Source organism: Saccostrea cucullata, unplaced genomic scaffold (assembly GCF_032062105.1).
Source record: "Saccostrea cucullata isolate Sc308-1 unplaced genomic scaffold, CSIRO_AGI_Scuc_v1 ctg1432, whole genome shotgun sequence".
NCBI lineage: Eukaryota > Metazoa > Mollusca > Bivalvia > Ostreida > Ostreidae > Saccostrea > Saccostrea cuccullata.
In genome coordinates, this window is record NW_026929305.1 from 58,969 (window position 1) to 75,648 (window position 16,680).

Consider the following 16,680-nt stretch of genomic DNA (forward strand, 5'->3'; position numbering starts at 1 on the left):
CAGCTGAGACGGAGGGAGACCAGCTGAGGTAGAAATTTAATCAAATGAAATATTGAAGATAACAAACAGCACTCATGCTCAAAGTTCTCTGAAATCATAAAAAACAGGAGCAGAGGTCCTTAAAGCATCAGAGACCACTCAGGGATCAGGTGCCATGGAGGATTGACCATCCCCTGTAGATCAGTACTTTAGACCTGCTGTGTGCTCAGAAAAATCTGTTCACGATTCAGTGTGAAAATAATATACTAGCCTCAAAATTTTTTATGAAAACATCACTCAATAAAACAATTGGAGGATATATTAAGAGAAGATATGACAAACTGATATGATTAGTCACAGACACCAAATCACAATTCAAGAGACAATATTACACAGATGTGTCTAAAAACTACTACAATACTACTTTAACTCAAATTTAATTACTTTTACTACAGCTAAGATAGTTTTTGTGTTGTACTGAGGTTTGGTATTACACATATATATACAATAATGTTAGATATGAAATTATACAATAGCTTTCATAGATTTTATATGGAAAATATTGCAGAAAGAGGATGGAAATAGCCCTTGGGTTAATCCTTTCTTGGACTAGGTAATAAAAATTTCAAATGATGGGATGATTAATGTCATGATATCAAGGTGTCACCTAATTACATTGTAATGGCTTACAAACTTATTGCCATTATTAACAGAATGCTCTGAGTGTTTGGTGAACTTTCATCTAATTGGACAGAGCGACTATAGCTGTTACAGTGACCAAGAATGTCCTGAACTGATGGAGGTTGCAATTAAGTGCTACTCGTCTATCACGTCTATTTACCATTCCTGGAAGAATACTTTGGCATTGAACATTGCAATCAGACTTAAAAGGAAAAGTGAAACTTAAAAATATTTTTGACAGGCTCAATTTTACCTTTAAATATTATGCATTTCAATATTGACTTGGATTGATGTCAATGTGAATTTTGTCAAATCAAGGAAGAAAATTGAATGTTTTGCCTCAGAGGCCATAATAGGCCCAAGGCAAACAGTATTGCCTCAAGGTTGCATCAAAATACATTCTATCCAACAGCAGAACCATGCATAATTTTTTGTTATTCCTGTTACAGTTTATTATGGCATGTTTTTGCATTGGCTGCAATGTTTGCATTGAAAATCAGATTTTTTTGTTTACAGTACTGCAGATATTAACTTGGTTAATCACAGTAGTCAAACACCAATAAATGCAAATAAGATACAGCAGATCCTCCCTTCATTGATGCAAAGAAATTAAAAGTGGTCCAACATACCTCAAAGACCAGTCTAACATATCTCACCTAGCAGTTTGGACCACTCAGTAAAAACTTGGAAAGGTTCAACTATAAACTTAGCATAGATTTATAATATACGAAGCATTTTTTAAGGTAAAACAATTGCAGATAATTATAAGTGTGAGATTTTACTGATTTCTCAATTGAAGGCTTTAGTGATGTGCACTTGTGATTATTTGGAAAAATCACAGAATCTGTGTACTGTTTCATTGGAGCTAGGCCTTGCAAAATTTGCCATAAAACTTTCACCAAAGCTAATGCTCCATTTGGTGAAAGCATCAATCTATTGAACTAAATGAATATACATTTTTCATGGAACTATGCATCTGAGAAAATTACACTGTAATAGTTTGGCAACACAGTCCACAACCCAATCATCCCAATTTCCCCTTTAATTTTAATTTTTTTTCCTTTTCTCTACTTCCTTAGATAAACAAACTGTTGAAATCCAAATGGGCACTAATTGTGCCCCTTCATGAGCTGTCCTGTTTATATATTCCTATGAAGCACAATTATTTGACATTCATGTCAATTCAAGAAGAGGATAAACACTAGCCATGTTCTTCAACTCAACAATCAAATATATTGATGTTTTATCATTAACAATAGTTATTTTCATTTATGTATCGACTTGATATATCCCAGTCAACTTGAAATACTTGAAATAAAAGACAGCAAAGAGTCTGCCACATTTGTTTCATATTTGGATGTTTTACTTTCAACAGTTGACAAAGGTCAACTGACATCTAAATTGTATGACAATCAAACTGAAACAAAATGACTTTAGCTTTACCATTCATCAACTTTTCTCAGTTATCTAGAAATATTCATGATCACTTGCATTTTGTGTTTATGTTGCCCAACTTATTCAAGAGCATGTTCTGAACATGATCAATTTCTAAACAAATCAAGACAGGTTACTCACACATAATTCAACCCTAATTTAAAGTCAGCATTTTATATATTCTGTGGTCCTAATATAATCATCTTATTAGCAAATATAACCAATCACTGGGTGGTCACATTTTGGCTGACTTATTGCATACCAATTTGTAAAGCCTTTGTTTTTGTACAAAATTTGACAACAGAATGTTGTGTCCACTTGATCAAAACATAGGGCTCACTGTGGGTGTGACCAGTCAACAGGGGGGATGCTTACTCCTCCTAGGCACCTGATCCTATCCCTGGAATTCCCTGGGGTCAGTGTTTAGGTACTGTTGACATTATTTCTATTATTTGTAGTTTTTCAGAGATGAATCACTGTTTGTTATATTTACCTTTTTTACTTCGTGTGGTCTCTTAATTCTAGTATTATATTTAACTGTTAATTTTGAAACATTGTACTTTTTATAAAAAAAATTTTTTTTCCAGATTTTACATCCATACACCTTAATATAATATGCTTATACCAAACAGTAATATTATACATATACAATAGAAGAACAAAAGTAATTCTAGAGAGCTGAGTGTATACGGATATCTCATAAAGTACTCACTGGTGACCTGTGCATGCAGAGTTCCCTAGAAAATGTCTATCATCTACAGTAACAAACACGCAATTTTCACTTCTACGCTATCAAAAAACGATTTACACTGCAGGCTACTCTTACATCAATACCATATTCACCCTGAATAAACACTCAAGATTCTTGAAAAAACTAAGAATGAAGGGGGGTTTAAACAAATAACAAGATAAGATGTCATGGTTATAGAACTAATTACTTACTACAATGTGAAGGGTTGCAAGTCCCTTGGTCCAATAAAGAATATAGATGCACATTTTTTTCATAAAAGAATGCAAGTACATGCACTTAATGAGAGAACACTAAAATACATATATGACTGCTTTAATCTGGTCAATAACTTAATTATTTGATAATGAAAAATGTGTTGGAATTGGGACTTAGTATCAAAAATGTAGAAGATGTAAAAATGTCACAGATTGCAAGCAGTTCTTGAGCTATGGTAAACTATAAAGACTCCAATTTTCCAGCTAGTTTCTGATTATAATTAAGAGTCAGATCCAATGTATCCCTGCTCCTTGATTTTATAATAGCAACTATTGTTTCATACAAATAACTTGTTTTTAACCTTCATACACATTCAATAAGGGTGGCTTGACCCTATTTTTAAAATTATTATTAAAATGGCAGATATGATAACATGTACGTATGTAAATCTCCCATTCTTCAAACTAATTTGAATTCAATACATTGATATACCGGTAGATCTATAGAGTCAATTTTTTGTTAATTAATTTAAGACTACTTATTAATTTTTGTTACTAAACAAAAGAATTTTACCAAAAAAACATTCATATCTGGTTACAAGTCATTTGATAAATACTATACATGTTTAATGCTGACAAAAATAACTGTGACAGTTTGTCGATAAAAAGCTTGAAATTTGCTAATTTATGATAATTCTGCATTTTATGCCCATCACAAGATATCTGAATGGATGTAATGGAAATTATGAAAGGAAAGACCGAGCATCATATTGATCGAGATATCCAGAGAAAAGACTAGCAAAGTCTTCTAAAATTCCGGGGGATATGTAATGTAAAACAATAGTCTCATGTGGTAGCATGGCAAACTAAACATTAATGATTAATTAGCGTGTATTGTGCTTCATCATTTTGTTTCATGGTAGCTTGGAGAATGAATCATGGTTGGATAGCTCTTCCAAATACACAATGACAAAAGTCCAATACAAATGTATATCAATATAAAATGTGTGTTCATGAATTCATTTGACATGTTTTTGAATTCATTTTTAATCCTTGACAAATAGAAAATATTTCATATAAAGCTTCTATTAATATCTAGCAGTTTGTCATAACTTCATATTTTAAACATATTCAAAGTTTACTGAATTTTCATCTAAGATGAATGTTTAATTAATGTTCTGACCCCCCCCCCCAAAAAAAAAAAACAAAAAAAAAAAACTGAGAGATAAACAAAGCAAGAAGGCACAAACCCATTCAACCTAAAAAGTTTCACAAAATTCCAATTATAAAGCAAACAGCATTCTGTAAAAATAGAATTCAGCAAAGCAGGCAAATATCATTTTTTTTTTTATTACTCAAGGGAAATCATGAAAAACAACCTTAACCATATTGTCTTACAAAAATGTCCGAAAAAATATCAGCTATTGTTAGATTGATATAGTTCCAAAACTTTCCAAAATTCCAATATCATCAGATTTACTATTGGAACTTTTTCTTCTGGAATGTAAATGTATATTAGTCAGGTATCTGTCAATTATAAAATTTCGGGTTAAATTGTCAGGAAACCTTCATCATTCTCGTTAATGGTACTGATGAATATATATCTAACAACAAAATTTCAAATATACTGTACAATCACATATTTTCGAGGGGTCAATTTTTTAAGGTTTGAGAAAGAAATAGTGGTTTGTAGAGATTTGATTTCGTGGTTGGAGAAGTGTTTATGATTGAAGCAAATAAAATTTTACATTTGAATAGTTGGCATGAAAACAACGAAAATTAAACCCCCACAAAAATTTGTGATTTCATATTAATAAGATTTCTTTTCATTTACCTGTCTAGTGGTATTTTTAAAGGTTGCATTGTGGGAGGTTCCAAGCTCGACACAGCCCTGGAGTACATCAGCATGATAAATCCAAAGACTGCCAAACGAGGAAACATTTCCCACCTCATCGTCACTGTCATCGTATCACACGCTCCTTGTCACTGCCGGCATTAAAAAGGAATTACTCCGACAGAATAAATTATGGATTCCTCACGCTGCTTCTTTAAGGAGAAAAAAAAATTATCCCATTCAAAACTGTCCAATCATAAGGAGCTGTGACATTTCACTTTCAATATAAAAATGTGCAAAAAAAACAGCACTTGGTATTAATATGCCTAGCTTTAAACTTCTGACAGATGTCTGGAATTCCAGTATAAATATTTCATATATTCAACATCCACCCGATAATGATAATTGTCAACACTTCTTAGGGAAGCCAGTATCTTTGTTTCATAATTTGCTATATCCAATGACAACAAGACTTGTAGTTCATCTATAGCTCATTGGCACCTAACAAACTCATAACTCCACACTTTTCACAAAGCACTCTAACCTTTTTCAAACATGCATGCTTAGAATTCTCCAAGTGCTGGAATCCAAAAGATCAAATGCTTCTTCATCAAAAATGGATGAGGCGTATAGTTCCCCTATGACTTGGTCAGAGCACTAGTGATTCTACATGGATGATATTCGGCATTTAATCCGTCTGACCGATGCCCTGCGATAAAAATTCTGTAGGTGTATAACTCCAAAATACATCTGTATCCATCAATGGCACCATCATACAATGAAGTACTCACAGCAGAGGTTTCAATGGAACCATTATTAAATTGTCCATGGATTCAGCTGTCAATATTGGATTTTAATCAATGTTCTAAGCAGTCTAACAAAACCTTGGCTGTTGCTCCAATTCCACTGTGAAATAGTTTGTAGGTATTAGAACAATGGGGACCAGATTGTGAATAAAACGGCAATTACATCGATACCACTGCTAATGTTCAGGTATTTTTTAACTACAAAAATTTAAAATGAATCATCGACCATTACAATTCCAGTATTTGCTTTTAAGAGAGTTTTATAAACAAGTATTCCTGGTACAGGATGTATAAATATTCTCCAACTGGAGTATCCAATAATCACTTCTACAACAAATAAATCGTGACAGTCCACAGAAAAACACTTTTCATTTCAGTCAATGCAAATTGTTCGAGCCTATTACCGCTTCTAAAACATTAACGCCGGTGTAGAAGTTTTCCAATACTTTTTAGCGTAAAGATTGTACAGATACAAAATGATACTTCAGTGTGTGTACCTGATCCATCGATAAGATACGACGAAAAAAAATACCATATGACTCATTAACACAGAATGACTGCAAATGAGCAAAGGTGTATGTGGTTTCACTGCCATCTACGTAACCTTTCAATGACCAATTAACACTGAAAACTTTCTTACACCAAACTTTCCCTTTTTTTTTTTTAATATCACTTAACCTACAATAAACTTACTTCGATCACCTGAAATAAACATTGTCACAATCGGCTGGTCTCTGCTCTCAATGGCTCTATAATTGACTTTCCGCTAATGAATTCGCATCACTTCCTCCCCGATTGTGTGGAAGCCTGGCATGTTTTTCCGTTCCAGCCTTTTTCCCTTTTCAGGATGTCAGAGCCAATCTTGCCTATGACCTGGGAAGCATTATAGGAACGTGGGCTTTGATTCTGCAGATTGTTACAGAAGACGCATTAAATATCCAACCTCCCTCTCTCAATTATTTACCAGATAAAGCTGTAACTAGAAGGATGTTACACAAATTTGACTTCCCATTCTACAAATATAACCCTGGACTGAATCAATGGAGCAGGTTTTTAGCCTTTGACAGCTATTGGTTTAATTGTTTCTACTTCTGGGAAGTCCCTATATTGATTCGACAGGTTTAATGTAAACTTACAACATTCAATATGTCTGTTCTAATCCGATTCATTGGCTTCATTTTAATTGACAACCTTTCTCAATTTATCCTTCAACTCTTTGGCTAGATAAATAATAAAAGATAAATTTAAAGTATACTATGATATTGTGGATTTTTCGTAATAGCATCCCTATTAGTTAATTGCACAAAAAGAGGAAAATTACCAAACTTTTACATCAATAATATAAATCTCTTAGATGCTTTCTATATTAAACTTGGTAAAATACACTTAAGGCCCATGGACCACAATGCTCACCTTAGTCACTATGGTCCTGCTTTCTTCATCAGAAGATGTTTTTTGGTATGTAAAACTTTGAAAGCCTATTTGTGAAGCTTATATTAGTTTGTGAAGCAGAATGATAATTGCATGGTGGTGACATTTTCTTGTAGTTGAATATTCTTCTTTAAACTTTAAGCACTAATTTTAACCTTGAACTGTATTATTCAAACCATGACAATAAATGACCTCAGCTAAATCTAGTCTCTCTTCCATGAGAATTAACTGAAAGCCAAGGTTTATGTTGTGAAGAGACTGCTTCCATCCACACCCAAAAAAAGAAGGTAAAATGCTTTTTTATCCCTAAATTAGTCTTCTAAATATAGATTAAACTATTAAGGGGGCCGACTATAGTTTTATTGTGTGAAAACTACAATAGCAAAACTCTTCATTTTTATACCATATATAACTTACATTAACTTCAGTGTACATGCAAAGTTTGGGAAAAATCTACCATCTAGATATTTTTGAGGGACCGTCTCAAAATACAGGTATATTTACTATAGGATTATATAAGAAAATGCCAATTTTTAGCACTTTAAAGCAAATTGTACAAATACTACAATAGACATTTTGTTCAAACTATAATATTTCATGAGTAATACTAAATGATACAATACATGTAAGAAACACAAAATTCTACCGTATTGTGAAGAGAGGGGGCATCTCAAAATTCAAAAACAAATAGCAAATTTTACTATTTTTATAGAGTACTACAAAATATGACGTAAACAATGGATTCACAAGAAAACATAATAAAAATATTGGGGATATTCTAAAATTTCTGTTTTAAATTTCAAGAGCGTACTACATTTATTACTTTTTCTGTAATAAAATTTTTATTACCCCTTTCTTTAAGAGCTTCAGATTACCATAACGTCAAAAGGACACTGCAGCGACGTCAACCTATCCATCAATTGCAAAATCTGTTAAATAATCAGTTATATCAAATTGTAATTAAATTAATTAAGTGAAAAAAGTTGCATTAAAACAACTTGTACACTTCATTTTACTATGATGCGCGAAATACTGCACAATGGAAACTATAGTTGGCCCCCTTAAAATTTACTAGGAATGTCTAGTTTTTCCTACATGAGTTGTAATTCTAAAAAGACTTGTGAGACAAAAAAGAGAAACGTCCAATCTTTAATTGAGAAGTTATACCACTTGCTCACATTTGTGTTAAATTGATATAATTGATATTCTACAAAATGTCCTTGTCTTTATCCACCTACAGAAACAGTATAGAATATGCTGCATACATGTAACACATCATTATGGGCCTGGAAATAATATATTATTCAAAACAGGCATGTAAATAGCCCAAACCTTTACTTAGGCAGCGTAATTAGATTGCTCCGTCATAAATATTTGCCTCAATCAATATAATTCTATTGCCTGGTGATCTGGAAACAAAAGACTCAGTATACTGCTTTACAGATTGCATAATGTGTTTATTCATGGCTCTATAATCTAATAGGCAATGGATCATCAACGCATAGAGTTATACTTTTCATTCCATTTATGGATCATAGCAGATCAAATTTTACCAAAAAAAACTCTGTTTCTGTTTCAATATCCCTCGGCATTATTAATCAGGGATCCCACACATTGTCTATAAACTTTGTCATTATTTTCTTCTCTTGAAGTTGATCCGGCTTACTTTAATCAACATTCTCAATTTCACCATGAATCACTTGATATTGCATTCTTTTCCAATACAAGCTCATTTTATAACAGTATCAAATAAAAACATCCTCTCTATCATAGGGGTCTATTAAAAAATATCCCTTTAGGCTGCAGAGCTCACCTGATTCATCTTGACTTTTTTTTTTATAAAGCTTTTGTTTTTATTCCTTCATTCCAATAAAAAATAATTAAAATGGGGCTAATTCACAACATCGTCAAGATATGATATATAATCCTAGCTGAATAAAACATTGGGATACTTTAAAATCTATAAGATATGCATGTCTCTGCTGATCTCCCTGGATAAAATTTAGAAAGCTTTTACTCGTACTCATGCATTATGAAAAATATATGCTAATTAAAAAACATTAACTCAGAATTATTTTTTCAAAAACATATATCTAAAACCAGAAGTCTCTATTGAGACTGTAGCTCTACTGGTTTATACCTAAAACAAAGGAAGAGAAAAGTAGCAGGTGGGACTTGAAACTTTAAAACAGCAATAAATAGAAAAATGATTCTTGCCACTCATCAAAATAACAAGAGGCCCATGGGCCACATCGCTCACCTGAGAAGCGTTGACCATTCTGTTCTTTACCAGATTTCCCCCTTGTTATACTTAATGCATCCCCACCCTACCCCACTGATCATAATTTATTTTGAAATCTACACTACCCCATGATCCTTCCATGGGCACATATGTTTCTACTTTTTTGGCCCAGTGGTTCCTGAGAAGAAGATTTTCAAAGATTTTTCCTATATATTTCTATGTAAAACTTTGATTCCCTATAATGGCCCCGCCCTTCCCCCGGGGGTCATGATTCCTACAATTTAGAATTTACACTACCTCAGAATGCTTCCACATAAGCTTCACTTTTTCTGGCCCAGTGATTCTTGAGAAGAAGATTTTCAAAGATTTTTCCTATATATTTCTATCTAAAACTTTGATTCCCCATTGTAGCCCCGCCCTTCCCCCGGGGGTCATGATTTGAACAATTTAGAATCTACATTATACCAGGATGCTTCCACATAAGTTTCAGCTTTTCTGGCCCAGTGGTTCTTGAGAAGAAGATTTTCAAAGATTTTTCCTATATATTTCTATGTAAAACTTTGATACCCCATTGTGGCCCCGCCCTTCCCCCGGGGGTCATGATTTGAACAATTTAGAATCTACACTATACCAGGATGCTACATAAGTTTCAGCTTTTCTGGCTCAGTGGTTCTTGAGAAGAAGATTTTCAAAGATTTTTCCTATATATTTCTATATAAAACTTTGATTCCCCATTGTGGCCCCGCCCTTCCCCCGGGGGTCATTATTTGAACAATTTAGAATCTACATTATACCAGGATGCTTCCACATAAGTTTCAGCTTTTCTGGCCCAGTGGTTCTTGAGATGAAGATTTTCAAAGATTTTTCCTATATATTTCTAGGTAAAACTTTGATTCCCCATTGTGGCCTCGCCCTTCCCCCGGGGGTCATGATGTGAACAATTTAGAATCTACATTATACCAGGATGCTTCCACATAAGTTTCAGCTTTTCTGGCCCAGTGATTCTTGAGAAGAAGATTTTCAAAGATTTTTCCTATATATTTCTATATAAAACTTTGATTCCCCATTGTGGCCCCGCCCTTCCCCCGGGGGTTATGATTTGAACAATTTAGAATCTACACTACCCCAAGATGCTTCCACATAAGATTCAGCTTTACTGGCCCAGTGGTTCTTGAGAAGAAGATTTTTTAATGACCCAACCCTATTTTTGCCTTTTCTTGATTATCTCCCCTTGCGAGGGGATATGTCCCTTCATTTTAACAATTTATATTCCCCTTTACCCAAGGATGCTTTGTACCAAGTTTGGTCAAAATTGGCCCAGTGGTTCTTGAGAAGAAGTCGAAAATGTGAAAAGTTTACAGACGGACAGACAGACGGACAGCTAGACAGACGGACGGACGACGGACAAAATGTGATCAGAAAAGCTCACTTGAGCCTTCGGCTCAGGTGAGCTAAAAACCAATGCACAGAATTATGTATCTTAGTATAGTCAACTTGTGTGCCAAGTTATATTGAAATCGGACCAAAACTGTAGGAGGAGTAGCATTTTGAAAGAATTTTACAGAAATTTCTATTTTTAGTAACCATGGCAACACCGTTCATCAAAATCAAAAACCGATGCATAAAATTAGGTATTTTAGTGTAGTCTACTTGTGTGCCAAGTTATATTGAAATCGGACCAAAACTGTAGGAGGAGTAGCATTTTGAAAGAATTTCACAGAAATTTCTATTTTTAATAACCATGGCAACACCGTTCATCGAAATAAAAAAAACGATGCACAGAATTATGTATCTTAGTGTAGTCTACTTGTGTGCCAAGTTATACATGTATTGAAATCGGACCAAATCTGTAGGAGGAGTAGCATTTTGAAAGAATTTCACAGAAATTTCTATTTTCAGTAACCATGGCTATCACCGTTCATCGGAATCAAAAACCGATGACCAGAATTATGTATTTTAGTGTAATCTACTTGTGTGCCAAGTTATATTGAAATCGGACCAAAACTGTAGGAGAAGTAGCATTTTGAAAGAATTTAACAGAAATTTCTATTTTTAGTAACCATGGCAACATCATTCATCAAAATCAAAAACCGATGCATAGAATTATGTATCTTAGTGTAGTCTACTTGTGTGCCAAGTTATATTGAAATCAGACCAAAATTGTAGGAGGAGTAGCATTTTGAAAAATTGTTTACAGACAGACGGATGGACGACGGACGCATTACTATTGCATAAGCTCTTCTGGTCTCTGACCAGTAGAGCTAAAAATGTTTGGTTGCCCGCTCCCAAACGACTGACCGAAAACTTTTTATTTCAACCTCCAGCTGGATGCAGTATTTTTTATATGTACTCTAAATATCATTTTTAAAAATTGCCATTGCAATTAAAATTTTCTTAGAAAAAAAAAAAGTTCTCACCTACCTATTGACCAAATATTTTCATACCTAACCCAGTCAGGAGAGGGCAACCAAACATTTTATAAAGTTGGCCTATTGAAAGATTAAAACCCACTTGAAGAAATGTCATTTTTTGTTGAAATTGGCCATTAAGAGATTCTGAAAAAGTAAAAAATGTAAAAGTTTAAAAATTACAGAACTTCACCAGACACACTTTGATCAGAAGAGCTCCAGACTTGAGCCAAAGGCTCAGTGAGCTAAAAACACTAATCAATTGGTGTTTGCTTATTTACTTAATTTTTTTTCTAATTAAGGCCTTCATAAATAAACTAAAATGCAACAAAAAAAATAATTCCATTGATTATTAGAGCATATAAGCCTTCACTGAAGAAAAACTCCCTCTCTTCTCTCTCGCTGACCTTTTGACACTTACAGTTTCCTCCTATCTGCCACACAGAGGTCAGCCATGTTTGTACGAGCAGGTAATAGGTCTAGAGAACTTCTGGGGTCCCCCGTAATCAAGTTATAACTGAAATCAAACAGTCAATCAATAAGATTAGCATTGATCAGGGAGGAATATAACAAACATTTTGATACAGAGCATAAAGAGGAAATCAATAAAAATTCCTCTGCCATTACCAAATGTACACCTTGCATGGAAAAGAGACACTTTATACTATATTGTGAATAATTAATGGTATCTTCCTATCAATAGATCTGAAAGAGTCTAATGTAAAATGTCAGTATTGGTTTCATTCTGCACTAGTTACAACTGACAGCTGAACTAAGTTTTTACTGTAGCAAATGCAAACTGCATCAAAAAGCCACCTTAATTCATTATGATATAACTTGAAAAACTAAAATTGCATAAAAACAAACTGAAAGCTTTGAAACCTGGCCCCAGAATTAAAATAATAATTTAAAAATTTCAATGGTAATGCTAATTATAATGCATATAAAGTGCCTAGAACAATTACTAATGAATTTGTCGTAGTCTTCTAATGATTAACTACCCGTAATGTTTCTGTGACATGTTTTACTTGAGCTCTTACAAGTCTCCACAACATCCAATAATCATTTACATTGTAACTTACTAATTACTTTCATGCTCTATTGATTTAAACATCAATGGATCTCCAACGGGACCTGGAAATCTCTTTGAGGATGTTTCTGGAATACAATTATAAAAAAATGTCAATATATATAACCTTGACCTAAAAATGCAAACTTCTATCAAATTCAACATGTTCAAAGAATAAAATCCTCTTGATGTCCTAGTATATAATTTCAAACAAGTCCTTTGTATTGTAATATAATTTGTCTAATACTCACAGCTTTAGTTGACAAAGCTCACATTTCATTAACAAACAAGAGGCCCACGGGCCTTATAGGTCACCTGAGTATCATGTAACAACTTTCTAGCGCTTGTATTTGGTTCGTGTTTTAATCCAAAAGCCATGAAATTCACAAATTTTGAAAGAAGCACCATTGCTTATGAAAGGGCAGATTTCAAAGCATTAATTTATTTTTAGTCAAAGTACCCCCCTGGTACCCCTGACCCAGCTGCCCTGAAATTATCTATTTTGAAAGAGGCCCCTTTCTCCATTATAAGGCCAGCATTTTATTATGTTTAGGTTTAGTTATGAACATGAGAATAAAAAAGTCCCGAAGGAGAAGGAAATAAAAAAAAAAAAAATTTTGATAAATCAATTATTAACATTTGTACATTCTTTTTTATGCTATCCTAATAGGCTCCTTACCACTGGACACATAATGCTTACAAATAGGAAAGTAGAACATCATCATCTGCCAGTTTGGGTCAGTTATATAAATTTTGTGATGTTGATCAAAATATATTTTAAAAAATCAATTCTTTAAAAGTCTTTCAATATAATTATTTTCATTTTTTTAATATGTGTAGACATTGTTCTAAAATTTACTTGATGCCTCAAATTATAATTCCTATCATAAAACAGACAGGGAATATTGGGGAGTAGGGTGAACATTTTTGCAATTAAGTGTGAAATAATTTTTCTGGCTGATACAAATGATACTACATGCCTGTATATATTTGTATATTCTTGCCTTTTAATGGTTAATTTTTTTTTTATCTCTTCAGGTTATTGTTTATTTCTTCCTCAAATGGACTTAACTTCTCCCATAGTTTTATTCATTACATCTGATGCATAAGCAACCCTTTTCTGAAGAATGATACTGTAAGCTACAACAGAGACCTAAACAATGTCGCTGGCAATATGCAATAGCTACCACGGGCAGTTTAAAACCTGGGGGAGGAAAATAATTTACAGACAGATACTTTTGAAACGAACACATAATTATCTCACCAGCATGTCATTGTGCAACAAAGTCGTCAGCATTTTATTTGTCCTTTGAACGGGTGAAACGTTTTGAATGGCACTCTTATCGATGAATTTTACACTAAACCAAGCTATCTTCTCAGATCTAGCTTTATTTACCCGCCGTTTCATCGTAAAACCGGAAGTGCGAGTTCGTAAATTTGAAATCTCGATCCCGACTCAAATTTGACATCGGAAAGAAATTTTTTTTATTTTTTTCTGAAAATTCAAAACCTTGAGCGGAGGGTTTGTAAAACTGAAATTAAAATAAATCCTGGCCTTAAATATGTAATTAGATCATTAGCACATTAACCAGGAGCAAAGGATAAGATGTTCACATAATTCATGCATTTCACTATATAATCATTAGAGCCCCACCCCAAAACAAGAACCCCTGACCCTGGGGCCATAAAATTCACAATTTTGGTAGAGGCACTCTTGCTCATCATAACTATGTACTTAGTTAGTTTATTTAATACCCAGGAGCAGAGAAGAAGATTTTCAAAGAATTCATGTATTTTCACTATATTATCAATAGAGCCCCGCCCTAACACCAGGCCCCAAAACCATAAACTGAGAACAGACTTAAGTCAAAATTTCAAATCGATATAACTTTTGAAATAATTTCGATATCAAAATAAAATTTTCAACATAGGTTTCAATTGATGTATTTTGCGCAGTTGCAAACTTTAAAGCTAATTCATCAAATGGAACTGAAGAGATTAAAAATCAAAATTTTGACTTAAGTCTATTTTCAGTTTATGGTTTTGGGGCCAGAACCCCTGACCCTGGGGCCATAAAATTCACAATTTTGGTAGAGGCACTCTTGCTCATCAAAACTATGTACTTAGTTGGTTTATTTAATACTCAGGAGCAGAGAAGAAGATTTTCAAAGAAATAATGCATTTTCACTACCTACTTATTTAGCCCCGCCCTAGCACTAGAACCCCTGACCCCAGGGCCATGAATTTCACAATTTTGGTAGAGGACTCATTGCTGATTACAAACATGCAAACAGTTTGACTGCTTGATGTCCAGGAGTAAAGAAGAAGATTTTTAAAGATTGCATTAATTTTAGTGGTTTTGGCCCCACCCCTCAGGCCCCAGGGGGGCAGGGACCCTGAAATTCACAATTTTTGTTCCCCTTCACCCACAGATGCTGTATACTAAATTTGGTTGAAATTGGTTTAGTGGTTTCAGAGAAGAAGCTGAAAATGTTCAAATGTTAACACACGACGGACGACGAACGACGGACGCCGACGGACAAACACGGATGGCAATAGGTCACCTGAGTGACTCAGGTGACCTAAAAAGTGATATTTTTCAACACCTTAATTACTTAGAATTCACAGAAAACTTACAGTTAACAGTACATACTACTATATCAAGCAAGAACTACAGCATCAGTAAAAGATATAGTTTAACGTTAGGACAGACAAATTAAATGCATCTTTAATCAACATGGAAATGTTACCAATATAAGACAAGGAATCAATTCTAATGTACTCGTTGGTTGAGTTGAAAGGGAACAGTGCTTGAACAACTGCTGTGATAATCACATTTCCTCTCCATATAATATCCATTTTCTCCCATATATTTCTTCCAAATCAGCTGTAAGGTGATTTATATTGAAGGCCCTGAAGTATCACATTATCAAACTTTTTTTTATTATCCTTTGTTTACAAAGACTAATTTTTCAATATGACTAAAATAATCATATCATATTTTAGGTTTTCATATTCTAAATACATATGTGCCAGATCCAATTCGAGGACCTAATTAGATTTTTAATTTTTTATACTTTTTCTCTCATGAACAGTGATGTAGTGTATATAAGATTTCAGGTACATGAACTTGACTTGATGTAAATGTTCAGTCAGGTATATATATATTAAGCACCTCATCAAGTTTAGCAAAAAAAAAATCCTTAATGATGTGGCATGTATAATTGTAGAACATATGTTTGACTATTCAAATAAAATAGTGAGAGTCAGCTATAATTTGATTTCTGAGATAAAAGTCAAATATGGTCTCTCACATTTATACAAGTATATCCTTCAACCACATATGCAGATGAAATCCCAACACACCTGCTCCCCAGCATCAAGCAGGTAAAGAGGAGACATTTGCCTTCAAGGTATTTGACTGCACCAAATCTATCAAGTTTAAAAGGTAGATCATTATAGGAAGTTTGAAAACTAACTGGTATGTGTAATACAAGGTTAAAGTGAGAAACGTGTAATAGATCTGGAGTCAAGAAAGTTTTACATCAGAATATGTGGTCTCCAGATACATGTACTGACTCGGGTAAGTTAAAAAGCAGCTGCTCATCCATTCCGTTTAGTTCCTAATTAGTTAATTAGTTTATGAGATTTGGAATCTAGTCTTAATTTTTCATGTTACCAAATCCTCTGCCACAGTTAAAATCAAACCTAATTCATTCATCTATCAACTCTTTCAAAAATTTATGAACAAATTTAAGATGACATATACCCATGCATTTCAAACGATTATTTGCATGCAGACTGGTTATGGATTCCATGATACCAAACTGCAGAAATGGCACCAAATAGAT

General features: G+C 33.7%; 1 protein-coding gene across 1 annotated transcript in view; it reads right to left on the bottom strand.

Annotated features, from left to right (window-relative positions):
* LOC134280386 (voltage-dependent calcium channel subunit alpha-2/delta-3-like) overlaps positions 1-6,895 on the bottom strand; it is a 52,081-nt gene extending 45,186 nt beyond the window's left edge. Inside the window, exons 1-4 of the mRNA XM_062762792.1 lie at positions 6,816-6,895; positions 6,373-6,585; positions 5,418-5,779; positions 4,874-5,085 (exon numbers count right to left, since the gene is read on the bottom strand). Of these exons, the coding sequence (XP_062618776.1) occupies positions 4,874-5,004 (131 nt within the window). The 5' untranslated portion in view covers positions 5,005-5,085; positions 5,418-5,779; positions 6,373-6,585; positions 6,816-6,895. The remainder of the gene's footprint in view (positions 1-4,873; positions 5,086-5,417; positions 5,780-6,372; positions 6,586-6,815) is intronic.
* Positions 6,896-16,680: the final 9,785 nt, after the last annotated feature.